At 35.8% G+C, this 17,011-nt stretch overlaps 1 protein-coding gene across 1 annotated transcript in view; it reads right to left on the bottom strand.

The window, feature by feature from the left end:
- The window catches only part of LOC150107097 (DDB1- and CUL4-associated factor 5), a 302,448-nt gene that overhangs the window by 255,196 nt on the left and 30,241 nt on the right, over positions 1-17,011 (bottom strand). The window contains exon 2 of the mRNA XM_090390998.1: positions 9,891-10,034. Within this exon, the coding sequence (XP_090247124.1) occupies positions 9,891-10,034 (144 nt within the window). The remainder of the gene's footprint in view (positions 1-9,890; positions 10,035-17,011) is intronic.

Raw genomic sequence — 17,011 nt, 5'->3', positions numbered from 1 at the left:
ACTACGTGTGTGAGCTGGTATTAGTGTGCCAATATTGGACAGTGGCAATATGTGCATCAGAAATATTATAGCTAAGGCTGTTATTTCTGATGCACACATTGCCACTGTCCAATACTGGCGCACTAATATCAACTCATGCACGTAGTCAACTTCAGTTGGAACTCTAGCACGCATTCCTTTTTTAAATGTACTTATGTGTTTTATATTACATCTGTTAATGTATTTTTTCATGTGTCTGTTATTTTTTATTTTATTCTTCGACAATGATACCTGAAGAAGTTGTATTTCAACGAAACTATATGTTAACAATAAATCTGTCATTCTCGATATAAAGTTATTTAATTTCCTTTTTTATATACAGTTCTACCGAGTAAATAATGAACATTAATATATATATATACAGGGTGTTCGGGATAAATTTGACAGTTTCGTAAGGAAAAAGAAAATCTTCTTTGTATCTATTAAATTTAATGAATTGACAAAAAAACATTACAGGCAGAGTTAATTACAATACTATCAACAAGATTTACTCAAAATAACCACCATTAGCATCGATCACAGCTTCAATTCTGCTTCGGAACCTCGAACAAGCTGATGCTACAGTCTCCCTGGGAAGGGCCGCAAAAACTGTTTTAATTTTATCCATTAACTGGGCTTTTGTATTACTGGAAGTGTGATTGGTGTCTTTTTCAACTGCGCCCCATACAAAATAATCCATGGGGTTAAGGTCTGGGGAGTTTGGAGGTCAAACATTTGGACTGGTGAAGTCGTAGAAATTTTCAGACAACCATTTTTGACTTTTCCCCGAGGTGTGGCAAGGGGCCGAATCCTGCTGCCATACATACGGCCTACCATTGGCTACCCTTGTTATCCAGGGCTTGACTACAGTTAGCAACTCCACGAACAAAGCCCGAATTCCAATGCCAGGGTTCTTCAACACCTGTTCCTGCAGATTTGCGAGGAATTCTGCTGTACGAACGCAATCAGATCGTCTGCTAGGGATCTTTCTTCTTGCTACATCCTCGTAGTCACCATTGCAAGTCTCTAGTTCATGTCTGATTGTTTTTACTGTATTCAGGGAGCATTGGGCAGCAGTCGTAATATCCTTATTTTGATGGCGGGCATGAATCATCATTATACAAGTTATTCTCTTCCATGATTCAGGTGGGTTCCAGCTATCCATCCTTTCTGACATCTTGTATATGAATGAAGAAGGGTCCAAACTTTTAAATGAAGAGAAGTGTGTGTTAATACATGTAACTTACGGAAAAATATAATTAATTATAAATATGTCAAATTTATCCCGAACACCCTGTATATATATATATATATATATATATATATATATATATAAAACTTGACATTATTAACATTATATTCAGGAATTTGTAAGGCAAACTAATTAAGATGGTAGAGTCACTTAAATAGTATGAGACAAGAGTAATAAAATAGATATCTGCAGCAAAAATGCAAGAAAAAAAGACACTAAGATAGATGAGTTGATGCAGTTAGGAGCATTTAGTAAGACAGAAAATATCAAACATGATACAAATAATATATCAATGTGTAAAGAATGTTAAACTAGTAACAGAATATTAATTGTGCAAACCTATTGTAATATTTAACACATCTCTTGAGGGTATACAGCAAAAAGCATGATGCTGCCAATTTTTTTCCATTTTTTTATTTTATATTATTTTTTTTTGAGGTGCTTAAGGGTCAAAGCTGTATAACTGAGAGTAGACCTCCACATAGCCTTTAAAGGAATGCGGACAACCAACCAGGACTGACCTAATGTCCAATCCTCACCTTCTCGTCGTGCACCCTGTTGGGTGTCTACTTGGATACTGAACGGACGAGGATGGGCTGGCAATTTGGGATTTAGCCGACCAAATTGTATTCTTATTGGTTAAACCAAAATATAGAATGATGGTACAACATGACAAAATTTCATGCCGGCTGGGGCGTCGACCGGTTAAACAAGGCCCCCGTTGTTTTCACCAGGGAACCAGGACGAACAGCGAAAAGTCAGCTACTGGAACAAATCTGAAAATAAACCCCAACTCAACATCACCAGAGTTAAAGATCGGTACTAACAACGTAAGAAGCCTAAATGGCAAAGAAATGGAGCTAGCTGAGGAATTAGATAAGTACCAGATCGACATAATAGGGGTGACTGAAACAAAAAAGACCAAAACTGGTGAGATCTTTCTGAGCAATAAATACAAAATGTCATATTCAGGCAATGACAATCAAGGAAAAGAAGGAGTAGCCATAGTATTCAACACAAAATGCGAGGCTAATCTTCTTGAATGGCAGTCAGTCTCAAGTAGAGTAATGTGGGCAAATATGAGAATGGGAAACTGGACAACAAGACTTATTTGTGCCTATGGTCCCATAGAAGGTTCTACTAAGGTAGAATTGGAGGAATTTTTTGAGGCTTTAGAAAAAGCAACTGACACAATGAAAAATTGGTCCTTGTTGGGGATCTAAATAGCAGAGTAGGAAATGATTGTGAGACATACAAAAATATTTTGGGAAAATTTGGAGAAAAGAGCAAAGCTAATAATAATGGCAAATATCTGATGGATTTCTGCTCAGGATATGGACTGGTTATTACTAACACCATGTTCCAACATAAAAATGTGCACAAATTAACATGGAGAGAAGAGGCTAGGAATAAGAAAATTCTCGTTGACTATGTTATTGTTGATAGTGATATTTTCTCCTTGGTGCAGGACACCAAATTGTACAGAGGATTTGAAATTGGAAGTGATCACTATTTAGTCTTGAGCAGGATAAAATTGGGCAGGACAAACTGTGAAGAAAACATTGATTCTGTCAGAGAGGCATGTGGTGAGGTTGTCTGTAAGGATAAAAAAAATCAGAACTCCCTGGTGGACACAGGAAGTTAAAGAGGCAGTGAAGGAAAAGAAGAAAGCATACCAAAAGTTCCTGTCAAATAAGTCAGCTTGTGCTCTTAGAGAATATAGAGACAAATGCAAGAATGCTAAACACTGCGTAAAACTAGTTAAACCAAAGTCATGGGAGGACTTTGGCAAGAATATAGAAAATAAATATCAAGAAGGTGGCAAAATATTCTGGAGGTTGTTGAAGCTTAAGAATGGAGGAAAGAGTGCTGTAAAAGAAATTAGAGATGATAAAGGTGACATGAAAACAGGAGAAAAAGATATCCTTTAAGTATGGAGTAATCACTTTGAAAAACTGCTAAATGAAACAAGCAGTGATGACAGCACAGTGGTAAAAAACACTGACCAGGCATGCAGTCAGGAATACATATCCATACTTGAAGTAGAAAAAGCCATCAAAGGCTTGAAATGTGGAAAGGCAGCAGGAGTAGATGATATTCGACCAGAAATGCTGAAGTATGGTGGTATAAGAGTCTTACAGTGGCTGCACTGCATAGTTCAGAAAGCTTGGACAGAGGGACGAATTCCCAATGATTGGAATAGAGCTCTCATAGTACTCATATATATAAAGGGAAATAAAACTGCATGTGAGAATTACAGAGGTATTTCCCTACTTAGTGTTCCTGGCAAGATCTATGCAAGTATACTTGAGAAACGGTTGAGAAGAATTGTGGATGAAAAGCTTGGTGAAGAACAAGCTGAATTCAGGCCAAATAGAGGCTGTCAGGATCAGATCTTCACTTTATGACAAATAGTCGAGAAAGCATGGGAATATAACAAAGATCTGTATTTAAGTTTTGTCGATCTGGAAAAGGCATATGAGAAGGTGCCAAGAGAGAAGCTATTCAATATGCTGCAGTTATATGGTGTCAATGGGACATTATATCAAGCAATACTTAGTCTTTATTTGAGTTGTGAGTCAGCAATTAGAATTGAAGGAAGTACAGGAAGATGGTTTAATGTTAAATCTGGTGTCAGACAAAGATGTACATTATCCCCTCTGTTATTCATTATCTATATGGATCACATTATGAAGGAAAGTGGTATTAAACATGATATCAAAATTGGAGATGTTAATGTCAGCTCTTTGCTTTATGCGGATGATGTTATACTTCTAAATAAATCTGCTACAAGTCTGCAAGATTCTCTGACTAAATTGAATATCTGTTTTAATAGATATGGTATGAAGGTCAGCAATAAAAAGACAAAGACAATGAAAATAGGCAGAATCATTGAAAATGTCAACTGTGTTGTGAATGGAGAACCTGTGGAACAAGTAAAACATTTCAGCTATTTAGGCACGATTTTTACTGAAGATGGTAAATTAAATATAGAAATAGACAACAGAATCAGCAAAGCTTGTATGGTGGGAAGTCAACTGAATAAATTCATATGGAATAAGAGAGAAATTAGTCGGAACACTAAATTAGCTGTATACAAGACAATGTTCAAACCAGTTTTAACTTATGGATCTAAGAGCTGGGTCAGAAGTAAAACACTTGACCAAAGACTAGAGACCACAGATATGAGAGTCCTGAGAAAGATTAGAGGCGTGAACAGTTGGCATCAATGGCAATATCATATTAAAAACGAGGATGTTAGGAAAATACTTAACATTGTCAGCATCCAGGAATGCGTTAGCAGAGCTAATCTCAGGTGGTATGGTCACTTAAACAGAATGGGCGAAGAATGATTAGCAAAACAAATGTTCTTTGCAAGGTTGGCAGCAAAACGACCCAGAGGAAGACCAAGATACAGGTGGATTGATACGGTACAAAGTGCCTTAGACGATAGAAATATAAGATCTGATAATGTTGGAGTCTTGACAAGTAACAGACTGATTTGGAAGAAAATTGTAGATAGGAAATTAATAATAATGTAATTTTTTTCATGTAGTACTATCATATTCTGTACACCCCTTGAGGGTACATGGCAGGAATTTGATGATGATGATTATTTTTTTTTTCGTGATATTATTATGATGTGCCATCCCATCCAGTTGTTTTTGATTCTTGGTGATCTTGTGAACAAAGGCTCTCCATCCCAATCGGCCTTTCTTTCAGCAGTTGTAAATTCAAGTTGATAAGTTCTTTTATGTTATCCGTCCAACTCTTTTTTGGTCTTTCTCTTCTTCTCATTCCCTCAATCTTCCTATAATATGTCCAAAGTACATCAACTTCTGTTTAGTGAACATTGCCTCCAAGTTGCACTCTGTCTTTATACTCTCTAAAAACCTTCTTATTCTTGATCATTCTTGAAGTCCATGGGATTATTAATAGCCTCCTCCAGACCATAATTCAGATGAATCAAAAATTCACTTTCTGTCTTTCTTCCTAATAAGTCAGCTTTCACATCTATACATCACTACTGGATATACCATTGCTTTGACAATTCTAACTTTCATGGCCTTACATCACTATCTTTCATAATTTTTGTGAGGTTTAACATAATATACAACATTCTTTTTCTCCATGACTATCTTTCTTTTAATTTCATCTTCACATTTACCATCATTTCTTATTTTGGACCCCAGTAAATCATAACTTTCAATAATAGTCTCCCTCTATTATAAATTCATTTAAATTGCCAGAAGCCATCACTTTTGTTTTACTGATGTTTAAAAAATTAAGCCCAGCTTCTTACTTTCCCTCTTCACCAATAGAATAAACTGCTCCAGATCTTCCTTAGTTTCTGCTATGAGGGTTGTATCACCTGCATATCTTAAATTCCTTATTTTTCTGCCACATTTTAATTCTAGCTGGATCTTTGTCTAGTTAGCCATTCTCATAACATATTCACTATAAATATTAAAAACACAGGATGACAGTATACAACCATGCGACACCCCTTTTTCCTCGAACACTGTTTCTCCAAAGATTGTTTTAGTGAAGCTTCTTGGTTATCATACAGCTCTATTATCAAGAGAATTAGATGCTCAGGTATTCCCATTGATCTCATTACAATCTACAGTCTGTTATGATCCATGCCATCAAAAGTTTTCTTATAATCAATAAAACATAATAAATTTAGTTTAATCCTTTATCCAAGTGTGAGCAAACAAAGTTTGTGCCTGAAAGTATCTTCAGGACTGGGTTAAGGTGGTACACACCAGGGCAACTCGTTGCAAAGGTGGAGCAAGCTACCAACACTCCTATCCTAGTATCTCCTATAATGCAAAACACACCTCCTTGCGGATATGTCTATTGTTATGCATTAAGGGAAGGGCCACTACCCAGACCGGTTTCGACCTTTATTGAGGTCTCTTCAGTGGGAGCCAGGCCCAAGTCGAGATATCAGGCAGAAGCATTTGCAGGTCATCTCCACCTATAGGAATTGCCAATTGGTGTGCCACCCTTTTTTAATAAATTACTCTGGATTTAGAGAAAGATGTTGAAAGTTTATTTTCCACTTGGTTAGAGTATAATAAATTTAGTTTAATCCTTTATCCAAGTGTGAGCAAACAAAGTTTGCACCTGAAAGTATCTTCAGGACTGGGTTAAGGTGGTACACACCAGGGCAACTCGTTGCAAAGGTGGAGCAAGCTACCAACACTCCTATCCCAGTATCTCCTATAATGCAAAACACATCTCCTTGCGGATATGTCTATTGTTATGCATTAAGGGAAGGGCCACTACCCAGACCGGTTTCGACCTTTATTGAGGTCTCTTCAGTGGGAGCCAAGCCCAAGTCGAGATATCAGGCAGAAGCATTTGCAGGTCATCTCCACCTATAGGAATTGCCAATTGGTGTGCCACCCTTTTTTAATAAATTACTCTGGATTTAGAGAAAGATGTTGAAAGTTTATTTTCCACTTGGTTAGAGTATAATAAATTTAGTTTAATCCTTTATCCAAGTGTGAGCAAACAAAGTTTGCGCCTGAAAGTATCTTCAGGACTGGGTTAAGGTGGTACACACCAGGGCAACTCGTTGCAAAGGTGGAGCAAGCTACCAACACTCCTATCCTAGTATCTCCTATAATGCAAAACACATCTCCTTGCGGATATGTCTATTGTTATGCATTAAGGGAAGGGCCACTACCCAGACCGGTTTCGACCTTTATTGAGGTCTCTTCAGTGGGAGCCAGGCCCAAGTCGAGATATCAGGCAGAAGCATTTGCAGGTCATCTCCACCTATAGGAATTGCCAATTGGTGTGCCACCCTTTTTTAATAAATTACTCTGGATTTAGAGAAAGATGTTGAAAGTTTATTTTCAGGACTGGGTTAAGGTGTGTACCACCTTAACCCAGTCCTGAAGATACTTTCAGGCGCAAACTTTGTTTGCTCACACTTGGATAAAGGATTAAACTAAATTTATTATACTCTAACCAAGTGGAAAATAAACTTTCAACATCTTTCTCTAAATCCAGAGTAATTTATTAAAAAAGGGTGGCACACCAATTGGCAATTCCTATAGGTGGAGATGACCTGCAAATGCTTCTGCCTGATATCTCGACTTGGGCCTGGCTCCCACTGAAGAGACCTCAATAAAGGTCGAAACCGGTCTGGGTAGTGGCCCTTCCCTTAATGCATAACAATAGACATATCCGCAAGGAGATGTGTTTTGCATTATAGGAGATACTAGGATAGGAGTGTTGGTAGCTTGCTCCACCTTTGCAACGAGTTGCCCTGGTGTGTACCACCTTAACCCAGTCCTGAAGATACTTTCAGGCGCAAACTTTGTTTGCTCACACTTGGATAAAGGATTAAACTAAATTTATTATACTCTAACCAAGTGGAAAATAAACTTTCAATCAATAAAACAGATGAATACTTCATTCTGACATTCTTTTGTTCTTTCCATAATTAATCCATCTCATGTTTGCTATTTGGTCTCTAGTCCTCTACCTCTCTTAAAGCCTGCCTGTTCTTTTAGCATTTCTCTATTCACATATGGCTCCAGCCTTTGTTGGATCACTTTCAGCATGACTTTACTTAAAGCAATGGTTCTATAATTCTCATAATCTCTGGGATTTGATTTTTTTTGGAATTGATATGAATACTAATGACTTCCAATCTCTAGGTCAGTATATTTTCTTCCAAATCTGTTGACAAATTTCAGTCAATATATTCACTACTTTATCCCCAGATGCTCTCAATAATTCCCATTGACACTGCATCAGCTCCAGTAGCTTTTCCTTTTAGCAGCTGTTCCATTGCTGATATTTTCACTTTTCATCAACATGGGTTCCTCAACAAATTGTCTCCTTTCAAATTCTCCTTCAATATTATCTTTCTTGTACAAATCCTCTACATACTCTTTCCAACTTTTTTTTTTTACTACTACTTCTTCCATCAGACATTTTCCTGAGTTACTTTTTACAACTGGTAATCTAGGGAGAAACTTCCCTGTAGCATCATTTATTTTTCTAAACAGATCTCTTGTTCCACCTGTAATATTGCTTTCTTCAATTTCCTTGCACCTTTTGTTTAGATGTTTTCCTTTCCTCTATTATTTGAATAGTTTTTTCTGACAACCATTTACAATCTTTCTTTCTTGTTGCTTTACTTAAACTATTCTTTGCTGCTTCTATGACTGTAAATTTTGTTTCTTATCATAGTTCTTCTAATTCTTTTTCTACCTTCTCAAACTTTTTAATTTCTTTCTGATTTCTACTTTAAATTTTGTGATATACCAACCTGTAAATTATAGGAATCTAGGATGAAATTTCCCCCCTCCCTAGTCTACATCAAGCTGTGAATAAGCAATGCAGTGGTCCTACAACCAATGATGAAAAATTTTCTTCCATCTAATATTCAAAAATGTGAAACTGTACTGAACTACATTCAGCATTTGCATTAGCAATGTAAGTATTTCCTTTGAATAACCTCTCTTCATAAATGATAATTCACATCCAGTGAATGTTTTCAGTATGAGTTTAAGGAGAGAGAGAGAGAGAGAGAGAGAGAGAGAGATAAGATAGAGTATGAATTACCTATCTTACGTAATGTTAATGGATAATAATAAAAAGTAAGATTTCTCAAGTAATGATATAAATAATATACTCATACTCAAAATATAATAAGTAACTTTTTATTTATATTCAACACAAGACAGAACTTTAGCAATACAGAATTGAGAATGCATATTCCCATTATGATAAACTGTGTGTATGACAGAGAGATCTCCCACAATTAGTCTGACTCCATGGATGATAATAATATTTTGCATGTTATACTATTATTATAACATGCAATACATGGGAAAAATTCTCAAAGATTTGATTAAGATTTTTAAGATAATTGTCTAAGACTAAGATGTTTGTGATTGTTGTCTTCACGTAGCAGATAATCATAATTTTACATACTCTAGTTTTCCAGATTACACAAAAAAGAAAAATATACATATAAAAATTAATAGAAATAGAAAATCTTTAGCCCACCCATGGTACTGATGCTATAGGCTTACAACCCTATGGGTGAGAGCAACATGAAGACACTTAAATCTTAAAGTTTGTTGAGTATTAATTTCATCAATTTTGAGCTCTTAATACATCATTAATTAGGCTATTGGAACTCTGGTGGTAAAATTGATAGATGTCATTTGCATTCTATTATGGAAAATTAATAATTGCTAGAAAAACTAATAGGATTAAAACAGGTGAATAAAACCCTGAGTAAGGTACTGATGTTATGACTGTTGGTGAATTTATTGAATACATGAAGTATAGAAACTGCTGATTTTTGCAACAAATATTAACAGTATTAAATACCAAACTTGGTTTTTAATCCTATTTCCCAAGTGAGCAAACAGACAAGAACAAGACAAGGACTTTCTTGTCTGTTTGCTCACTTGGGAAATAGGATTAAAAACCAAGTTTATATAAAATTACTTGGTATCTTGAATACATAATATACCCAAGTTAAAAAACTTTCTACAGTATTAAATACCATAAGTTATTTAAGCCAACTGTTCGTTATTAAACAACAGCCTAACATAAATTTTATTATGCCACACTTTACCTGCAGAAAGCAATTTTTTATGCCTTGAATCAAATCCTAGGCAGAAAATGTTACTATTATGTTCTCCTTTCATAGAACGTGGGTAAACCTTATTAGATAATGCTTTCTCAACATTCCATAATAATACTCTCCTGTCATCACCACCTGGAAAAACAAATTAATGCAGTAAATATAGCAATACAAGATTGACACTTTTTAAATAAAATTACAAATTTAATAAATTTCAGTGCATGCTTAAGGGCTAAAGTGCCTTGAAAAAGTTCTGTTTTGTTTCTAGAGCAGATTTTCCAGATTATATTTAAAATAAAATACCTCAGGCCTACACATACTAATGTAATACTGGTTTGTGTATTACATTAGTATGTGTAGGCCTACACATACTAATGTAATACTGGTTTATAACCTTTCGTGAGTGGAAATAAGACAGTAATGCAACTTAAGCTAAAACTAGCAAAATCAAGAATAAAAATACAGTATACGGGGGGGGAGGCCTGTGTAGCTCAAGTGGAAGTGGTGCTTGCATCCTCTATGCTAGGTCGCTTGAAAATAGACTTATAGTTCAAGTCTAGTCGCGGAATAGAGGAACTTTTTCAAAGCCTCTCTGACAGGTTCCTGAGTTAGTCGATCTCTGACACAGGCAAGATCTCTGACACAGGCAGGTTTTTTCTTCCAGAAACTGAGGTTTTTTTTGTCCTGTGCTGTATACAGAGAAAAATAAAATATAGGGCAGAATTACTGCAGGAAGAAAGTATAAGATATCTATACCAGAAAATATTGTTAGATTAATAAAAGACTGCCTTTCAGGACTACATAAAGCATCAAAAAAAAAAAAAAAAGCATCAGGAGAAAAAACAATTAGTACAAAACCTAATCAGAGATGGAAACTTTGGTATGAAACATAATAAAACATTGCCTCCTACAATGAGTCTTTGAAATCTAGTGTTAACAATAATAATAATAAAGTGGTGAATAGTCTAGCAAAAGAAAAGAAAACTGCATTTCTATAAGACAAATCAAATATTTCAATGTATGAAAAAAGTAAACAGTGAGAAAAGGAAAATTAAACAGGAATACCTCCAAAAAAGTAGAACATGATTTCATAGTACTCAAAGAAGAGTCTGGAAAATAATACAAAGTCAAAAGAAAGAACTACATGAAAGTATAAAATTAACCTATCTTGGATTAGATACATGGAAACATTTTCAAATCTATACATATAAAAAGAATACAGATATAACCAAAGATAATGTTTATGAAGGCAACAACATAACTTAAAATAACAGAAAAATATATTGAACAAATCCTTAAAAGAACTAAAAAAAAATAATAAAAAAAAAACAGCTGGAATAGATAACATACAGAATGAACTATTAAAATATGAAAGACAAAAGAATTAGCAAAAATTAGCAAAAAAAAAAAGTGATATTCTAAAAAAACCAAATGGCTAGCAAAAGAGCCTAAGAATACTAATCTTCAAGAAACAAAGCAAGACAAATCCAGAAAACTATAGAGGAAAAACTTTTGCAAAGATTAAAATTGTGCACAAAAATAAATGGAAATAAACTAATTGAATTACCTGATGAGCAATGATTACAATGTTTACATTAAATAAAATAAAAGATATCATTAGAATACAATAAACAATTTTACTATTGAATTAAAGCATTTGACAGAATACAGTTAAAAGACATAACCACATTAATAAATAAAAATAAAATAAATTTCAGAAGTAATTAATAGTATATACAGATAAGCTCTATAAACATGTATTTAGGCTTAGGTGCTGGTTTACAACTTCTGCATGGCTTTCAAGCCCCACTTGAATCTAGCTATCTTTATCTGCTCCATTGAAGACCAAATCCCCCCACTCTCAGTTTGTTACATATAGTTTCCCGTTCCTGCAAGTTAGCCTACTATGGACAGACAGGAAGATTAGCCAACATTAGCATGAAAAAAAAAAAAAAAAAAAAAATCTGTAGGCAACTGGGCCTGCAGACCATGCTTTGGATATGACTCACAGAATCAAGTGGAAAAAGACCACCATGCACTTTCACAGAAGACTATTTTTAGAATCTGCAGCTGCTATCAGAAATCAACCTAATTTGAATAAATGATTGCATTAAACTTCCCAAAATATGGGCAACACTAATACTTCAAGATCCCAGTTTACATCCTAGGGTGCCAACAGATGGCACCCGACCTAGTTAGGACTCAGATCTTTGGCCACGTGTTTCATTTAGAGAGTGCGAGTGTGTGTGTGTGTGTGTGTTACAAGTCTCATATGATGTCTCATTGACTAAGATGAAATACTGGAAGAATGAAATATTTTAATCCTTTCTTAGTGCTGTTTCACTCCATTAAGCCTCTAACATGCTTAGTCAGTCCTGTGTTACTTTTAATCATTTCTACATTCTGTGCCTTTGTGATTGATATAGTCTACAGTATACCTCACTGACAGTGTGAAATTTTGAACAAACATTCTAGACTGCAGTCAAAAGTGGCCAGGTTATGGGGGGGGGGAACTGAAAAGTTCTGATAAACACCTACAACAAAAATGATATTAAAGCAACTGATATAACCACAAGAAAGAACATATCTTAAAACCTTTTAACTCCCATGTTTCATCAAATTACAATAATTTGTTCTTTTTCTTTTAGGAAATATAAGACAAAGGTTTTGAAGAAATTCGAAAATGCAGAGGTGCAGGCCATCATTAACTTTTTGTGTTGCAAGAAAAGTCTGCAAATGCAATTCACCAAACTTGGTGTGAGACTTTAGGGGATTGTGCCCCAGCATACCCAACAGTTGCCAGATGGGTGGCTAAGTTTAAAACTGGGAATCCTGAGAAAATAGATGCCCCTAGGTCAGGAAGACCTATGACAGCGATTACACCTGAAAACATCGATGTAGTGCATGCCATGATCCTTGATGAATACTAGCCAAAACAATGCAAAGACTGGGAATATCCAGGGAACAAGTTGGGGTCATTATACCGACATCTGGACAAGTAGAAGCTCTCAGTGAAGTGGGTCCCCAAATGTTGGAACACCAACCAAAAGAGAGAATGCATGCTGTCATCTCAAGGGATTTGGAGTCATTTTAAGAAATCAGGTGCAAATATTTTTGGCTCATATTGTGACTGTTGATGAAACATGGCTTTACTATGACCAAGAAACCAAACAGCAGTCAGAGTAAAGACACAAAAGGTTCTCCATGGCAGAAGAAGTTCCAAACCCAAAAGTCAGCAGGGAAGGTTCTTGCCATTGTCTTTTGGGATATGAATGGTGTAATTCTTACCAAGTACCTCGAAAGAGGTGAAAGTGTTACAGCAGCAGTTTATTCAACAGATCTGAAGTAAAAGCTGAGGTTGCTTTTGCAGGACTATGCACCTGCTCACGAAACCCAACAGACAATACACAACTTGAGCTTTCGATGTTTGCCTCACCCACTCTATTCACCAGACTTGGCCCCATCTGACTATTTCCTATTCCCAAATTTAAAGAAACACTTGCAAGGAAGAAAATTTGCCATAGATGATAAAGTCATACCTGCAGCTGAGAACTGGTTTGTCAGGGAACAAACAAAAGGGAAAGACTTTTTTCTCAGAAGATTGTAAATGATGTAACTACTGTATAATACTTCATGGGGAATATGTAAAATAATGTGTAAATTACATGGCTCTACCTCAATTCCTTCACAGTGATTATCACAACTTCTCAGCACACCCTTGTATGTTGCTGTTCTTGGTGGAGGATTGATTGATTGTTTTTCCTCCACCAAGAACAGCAATTTAATGGTGCAAGGACAGCTATGAGATCATACTGTGCAAAAAACATGTGATAAATAAGGGGCTTTTTATAGGTCTAAACCTATATATATAAAAGTCAAAATAACAAAAAATCATAAATGAAGCAATTTTCAGAGGTATACTATCTAATAAACAAATAAATAGTACAACATAAATAGTACAACTGTAAAAGAAGTGTATACAATAATATTAAAATTCATAAAATGTACATAAATCCGAAGATTTTTAAAAAGATATAAGTTGGAAAAAATAAGGATCCAAAAACAAAAATGTGCCAGTAGAGTTTCCCACTCCTTGTATTATTCTGTTTTTAATGTGGCAACTTGTTTTGGTAAAATACATAATGAGCTCTACATTACTTCATCCTTAGCATTTTCAGATCTGGCTCCCATTAAAGAGATCTCAATAAAGGTCGAAACCGGTATGGGTAGTGACCATTGCCTTTAATGTTTAGCATCATACATCTCCACAAGGGGATGTGCTTTACATTAAGGGGAAAATACTAAGGAAAGTGATCAGAGCTTTATCCACCTTTGCCACGAGTTGCCTCGACTGGCACTACTTGCAGGTGCAAACTCGACTTTCTTGTCTGTTTGCTTACTTGGGAAATAGGATTAAAACCAAGTTTATATAAAATTGCTTGGTATCTTGTATACATACATACATATGTAAAGGTTGTAAAGGTGCAAACTTGACTTATTTGTCTGTTTGCTTACTTGGGAAATGGAGTAAAACCAGGTTTAAAATAGCTTGGTATCTTTAACACACACACACACACACACACACACACACACACACACACACACACACACACACACACACACACACACACACACACACACACACACACTTTATAAAACTTGGTAAAGATTAATGCTCTGTAAAAACTTAAAAACCAGGTTGAAGTTGATGAGTCTAATAAAATCTACCAAAGTGGGTAGGGTTCAAGAAAGACTGCAAAAGTGGCTAAAATAATGACTGTGTTCATTGGCAAAATGAGAGAAGTAGATTAAAATACGAGTAATGGCTAGTCCAGAGACACAAAACTCACACGTAGGCATGTCATCATCTCTCAGAAGTAAGAAGTGGATGAGATGATGACCTATGCAGAGCAGAGCAAGAACTGTTTGAACTCTGTTCGAATCCTGGGGTATGGTAGACTGCCATAATTTGGAATCTGTTCCAAAATAGCTGCCACTGGGATATGTTTATTATTATTAATAATATTATTATTATACAAACACCTCCATGGTGTCTGAAGACTCGTTGTGAGAGCCACAAACCATCCATGCAATCTATCAACACATCTTCCTGAGCCCATTAACAGACAAGTGCTCACAACTGACACTGGCAATCAAATTCCATTCATTCACCACTCTTCAAGTGAAAAATGTAGTACTCACATACTTACTATCCATGCCTTTACTCAACTTCCAGCAATGGCCTCTTATTCTGCACCCTCTAGCCACTTGTGAAACATTTCTCCAGCATCAATCCTAAAAAACCTTTTAAGTATTAAGTAACTTAAATGTTTCCATTTTACCCACTCTTTTAAACCTATCAACAAACTTCTGTATAAGACACCCTCAATCTTTCCTCATAGGGAACATTCCACAGACTACTCACTGTCTTTGTCGCTTGCCTCTGAATCCTCTCCATCACTTAATCATTACCAAGAAACTCGGGAAATCAGACCTGAACACAATAAATAAGATGTCGACATACCAAGGCCCTTTTAAAGAGGAATAGCAATGTCCTTATTTCAACTTGTGAGCTCTTCAATAGCCAAGTAATTTTATGAGCTACCTTAGCCTTCTCTACCACTATCCCCTAAAATAATAGCTTCATCTATTTCCTGCAATGTGATACACAGCTTAAATCGATTTATCCCAAAATGCATAACTTTACATTTCTCCACATTAAACTGATCCATGATCTTTTCCCAATACTGAAAGCCTGTTTAAATTATCCTGCAAGCTCTCTAACATTGTTTTGATTAACTACTCTACTAATTTTGCATCATTAGCAAACAATTGAATATTTCCTTTAAGGTTATTTCCTATACCATTTATGTGCAAATTAAACAGTAGTGGTACTGGCACAGAACCTTGTATCTTATCACTAGTCACCTGCTTTCTCCCAGATTCAGCATCTGTTCTTATATCCCAGTATCATATCCATCCACATTTGTTCGAATTTGCTTAGCACAGTTTCATGTGGTATTATGTGAAATGCAAAATCCAGAAAAATCGTTGTGTAGCTATTCCATTTATCCAGCTCAGCTGTCACTCCATTATAAAAAGTTAGTAAATTACTAAGGCATGAGTGACTCTTCCCAAAGTCATGTTGCCCTTCACAGAGTATCATATTCTTATCTGCCTATTCTTGAATTCTCTTTTTGACCAATTTTTTTGTACTTTTACCACCGCTACTGAGATACTGATTGATCTATAATTTGCTACTGCAGTCTTAGAACTTCCTTTATGCAAAGGATTATTTTGCTGTCTTTTCAATCCCTTGCCAGAGCTGAGACTTGGCATTGCAGTTCTCTTGCACACATTCCCTCAGAATGCAAGCTGATATCCCATCTAATACCACAGCTGTGTTTACACAGATACTGCAATATCCTGAGAACCTCCAATTCATCCACCTCTGTTCCCACATCAGTGTGTCACATATGTCATGGCACTAACTGCACTTGGATAATATATCCTTGCAAGGTGGTCATTCAGTTACTCAACTATTTTATCTGCTTCTCTCACCTCATCACCAACACTCGTTAAGGTTATTCTTTCATAGCCATTCTTCCTCTTATTTGCTACATAACATAACTCTTTGGGATTTCCTGTGGCCTGTTTGGCTAGTTTCTTCTTGTAATCTGAATTTGCTTTCCTCACCATTTTGGTTACCTTTCTTGCCTGACTCTGTACTATTCATGAGCCTGCTGGTCATTTTTCTCCTTATATATCTTCCATAACATTTTTTTAAAGCTTATACTAGTCATCCATCTAACTCCTACTTGATTTACCCTCCTTACCTTATATACAATTTAATATTGCTTTATCTAGATGCCCTTAACAATCTCCCATGCACTACAAACATCCTTCCATTGAAGGGCTTTATCCCATGAAACAGCCTCAAGCTTCTTCCTAAGCTTGTCATAATCACCTTATTTGTAGTCCCACATAAACTCCTTGAAAGAATATTCCTCATGTTTAGCAATCTCCTGAGTCAAGACCGCATAGTCATTTTCCCCAATCGAAGACAATGTTAGATATCTTAGTTACAGATATCTCTTCTGATCCTATGACTA

This window comes from Typopeltis vanoorti, chromosome 4, assembly GCF_054136105.1.
Source record: "Typopeltis vanoorti isolate ZY-2024b chromosome 4, IOZ_Tvanoo_1.0, whole genome shotgun sequence".
NCBI classification, from domain to species: domain Eukaryota; kingdom Metazoa; phylum Arthropoda; class Arachnida; order Uropygi; family Thelyphonidae; genus Typopeltis; species Typopeltis vanoorti.
This window is presented reverse-complemented; position numbering and strand designations above follow the sequence as displayed.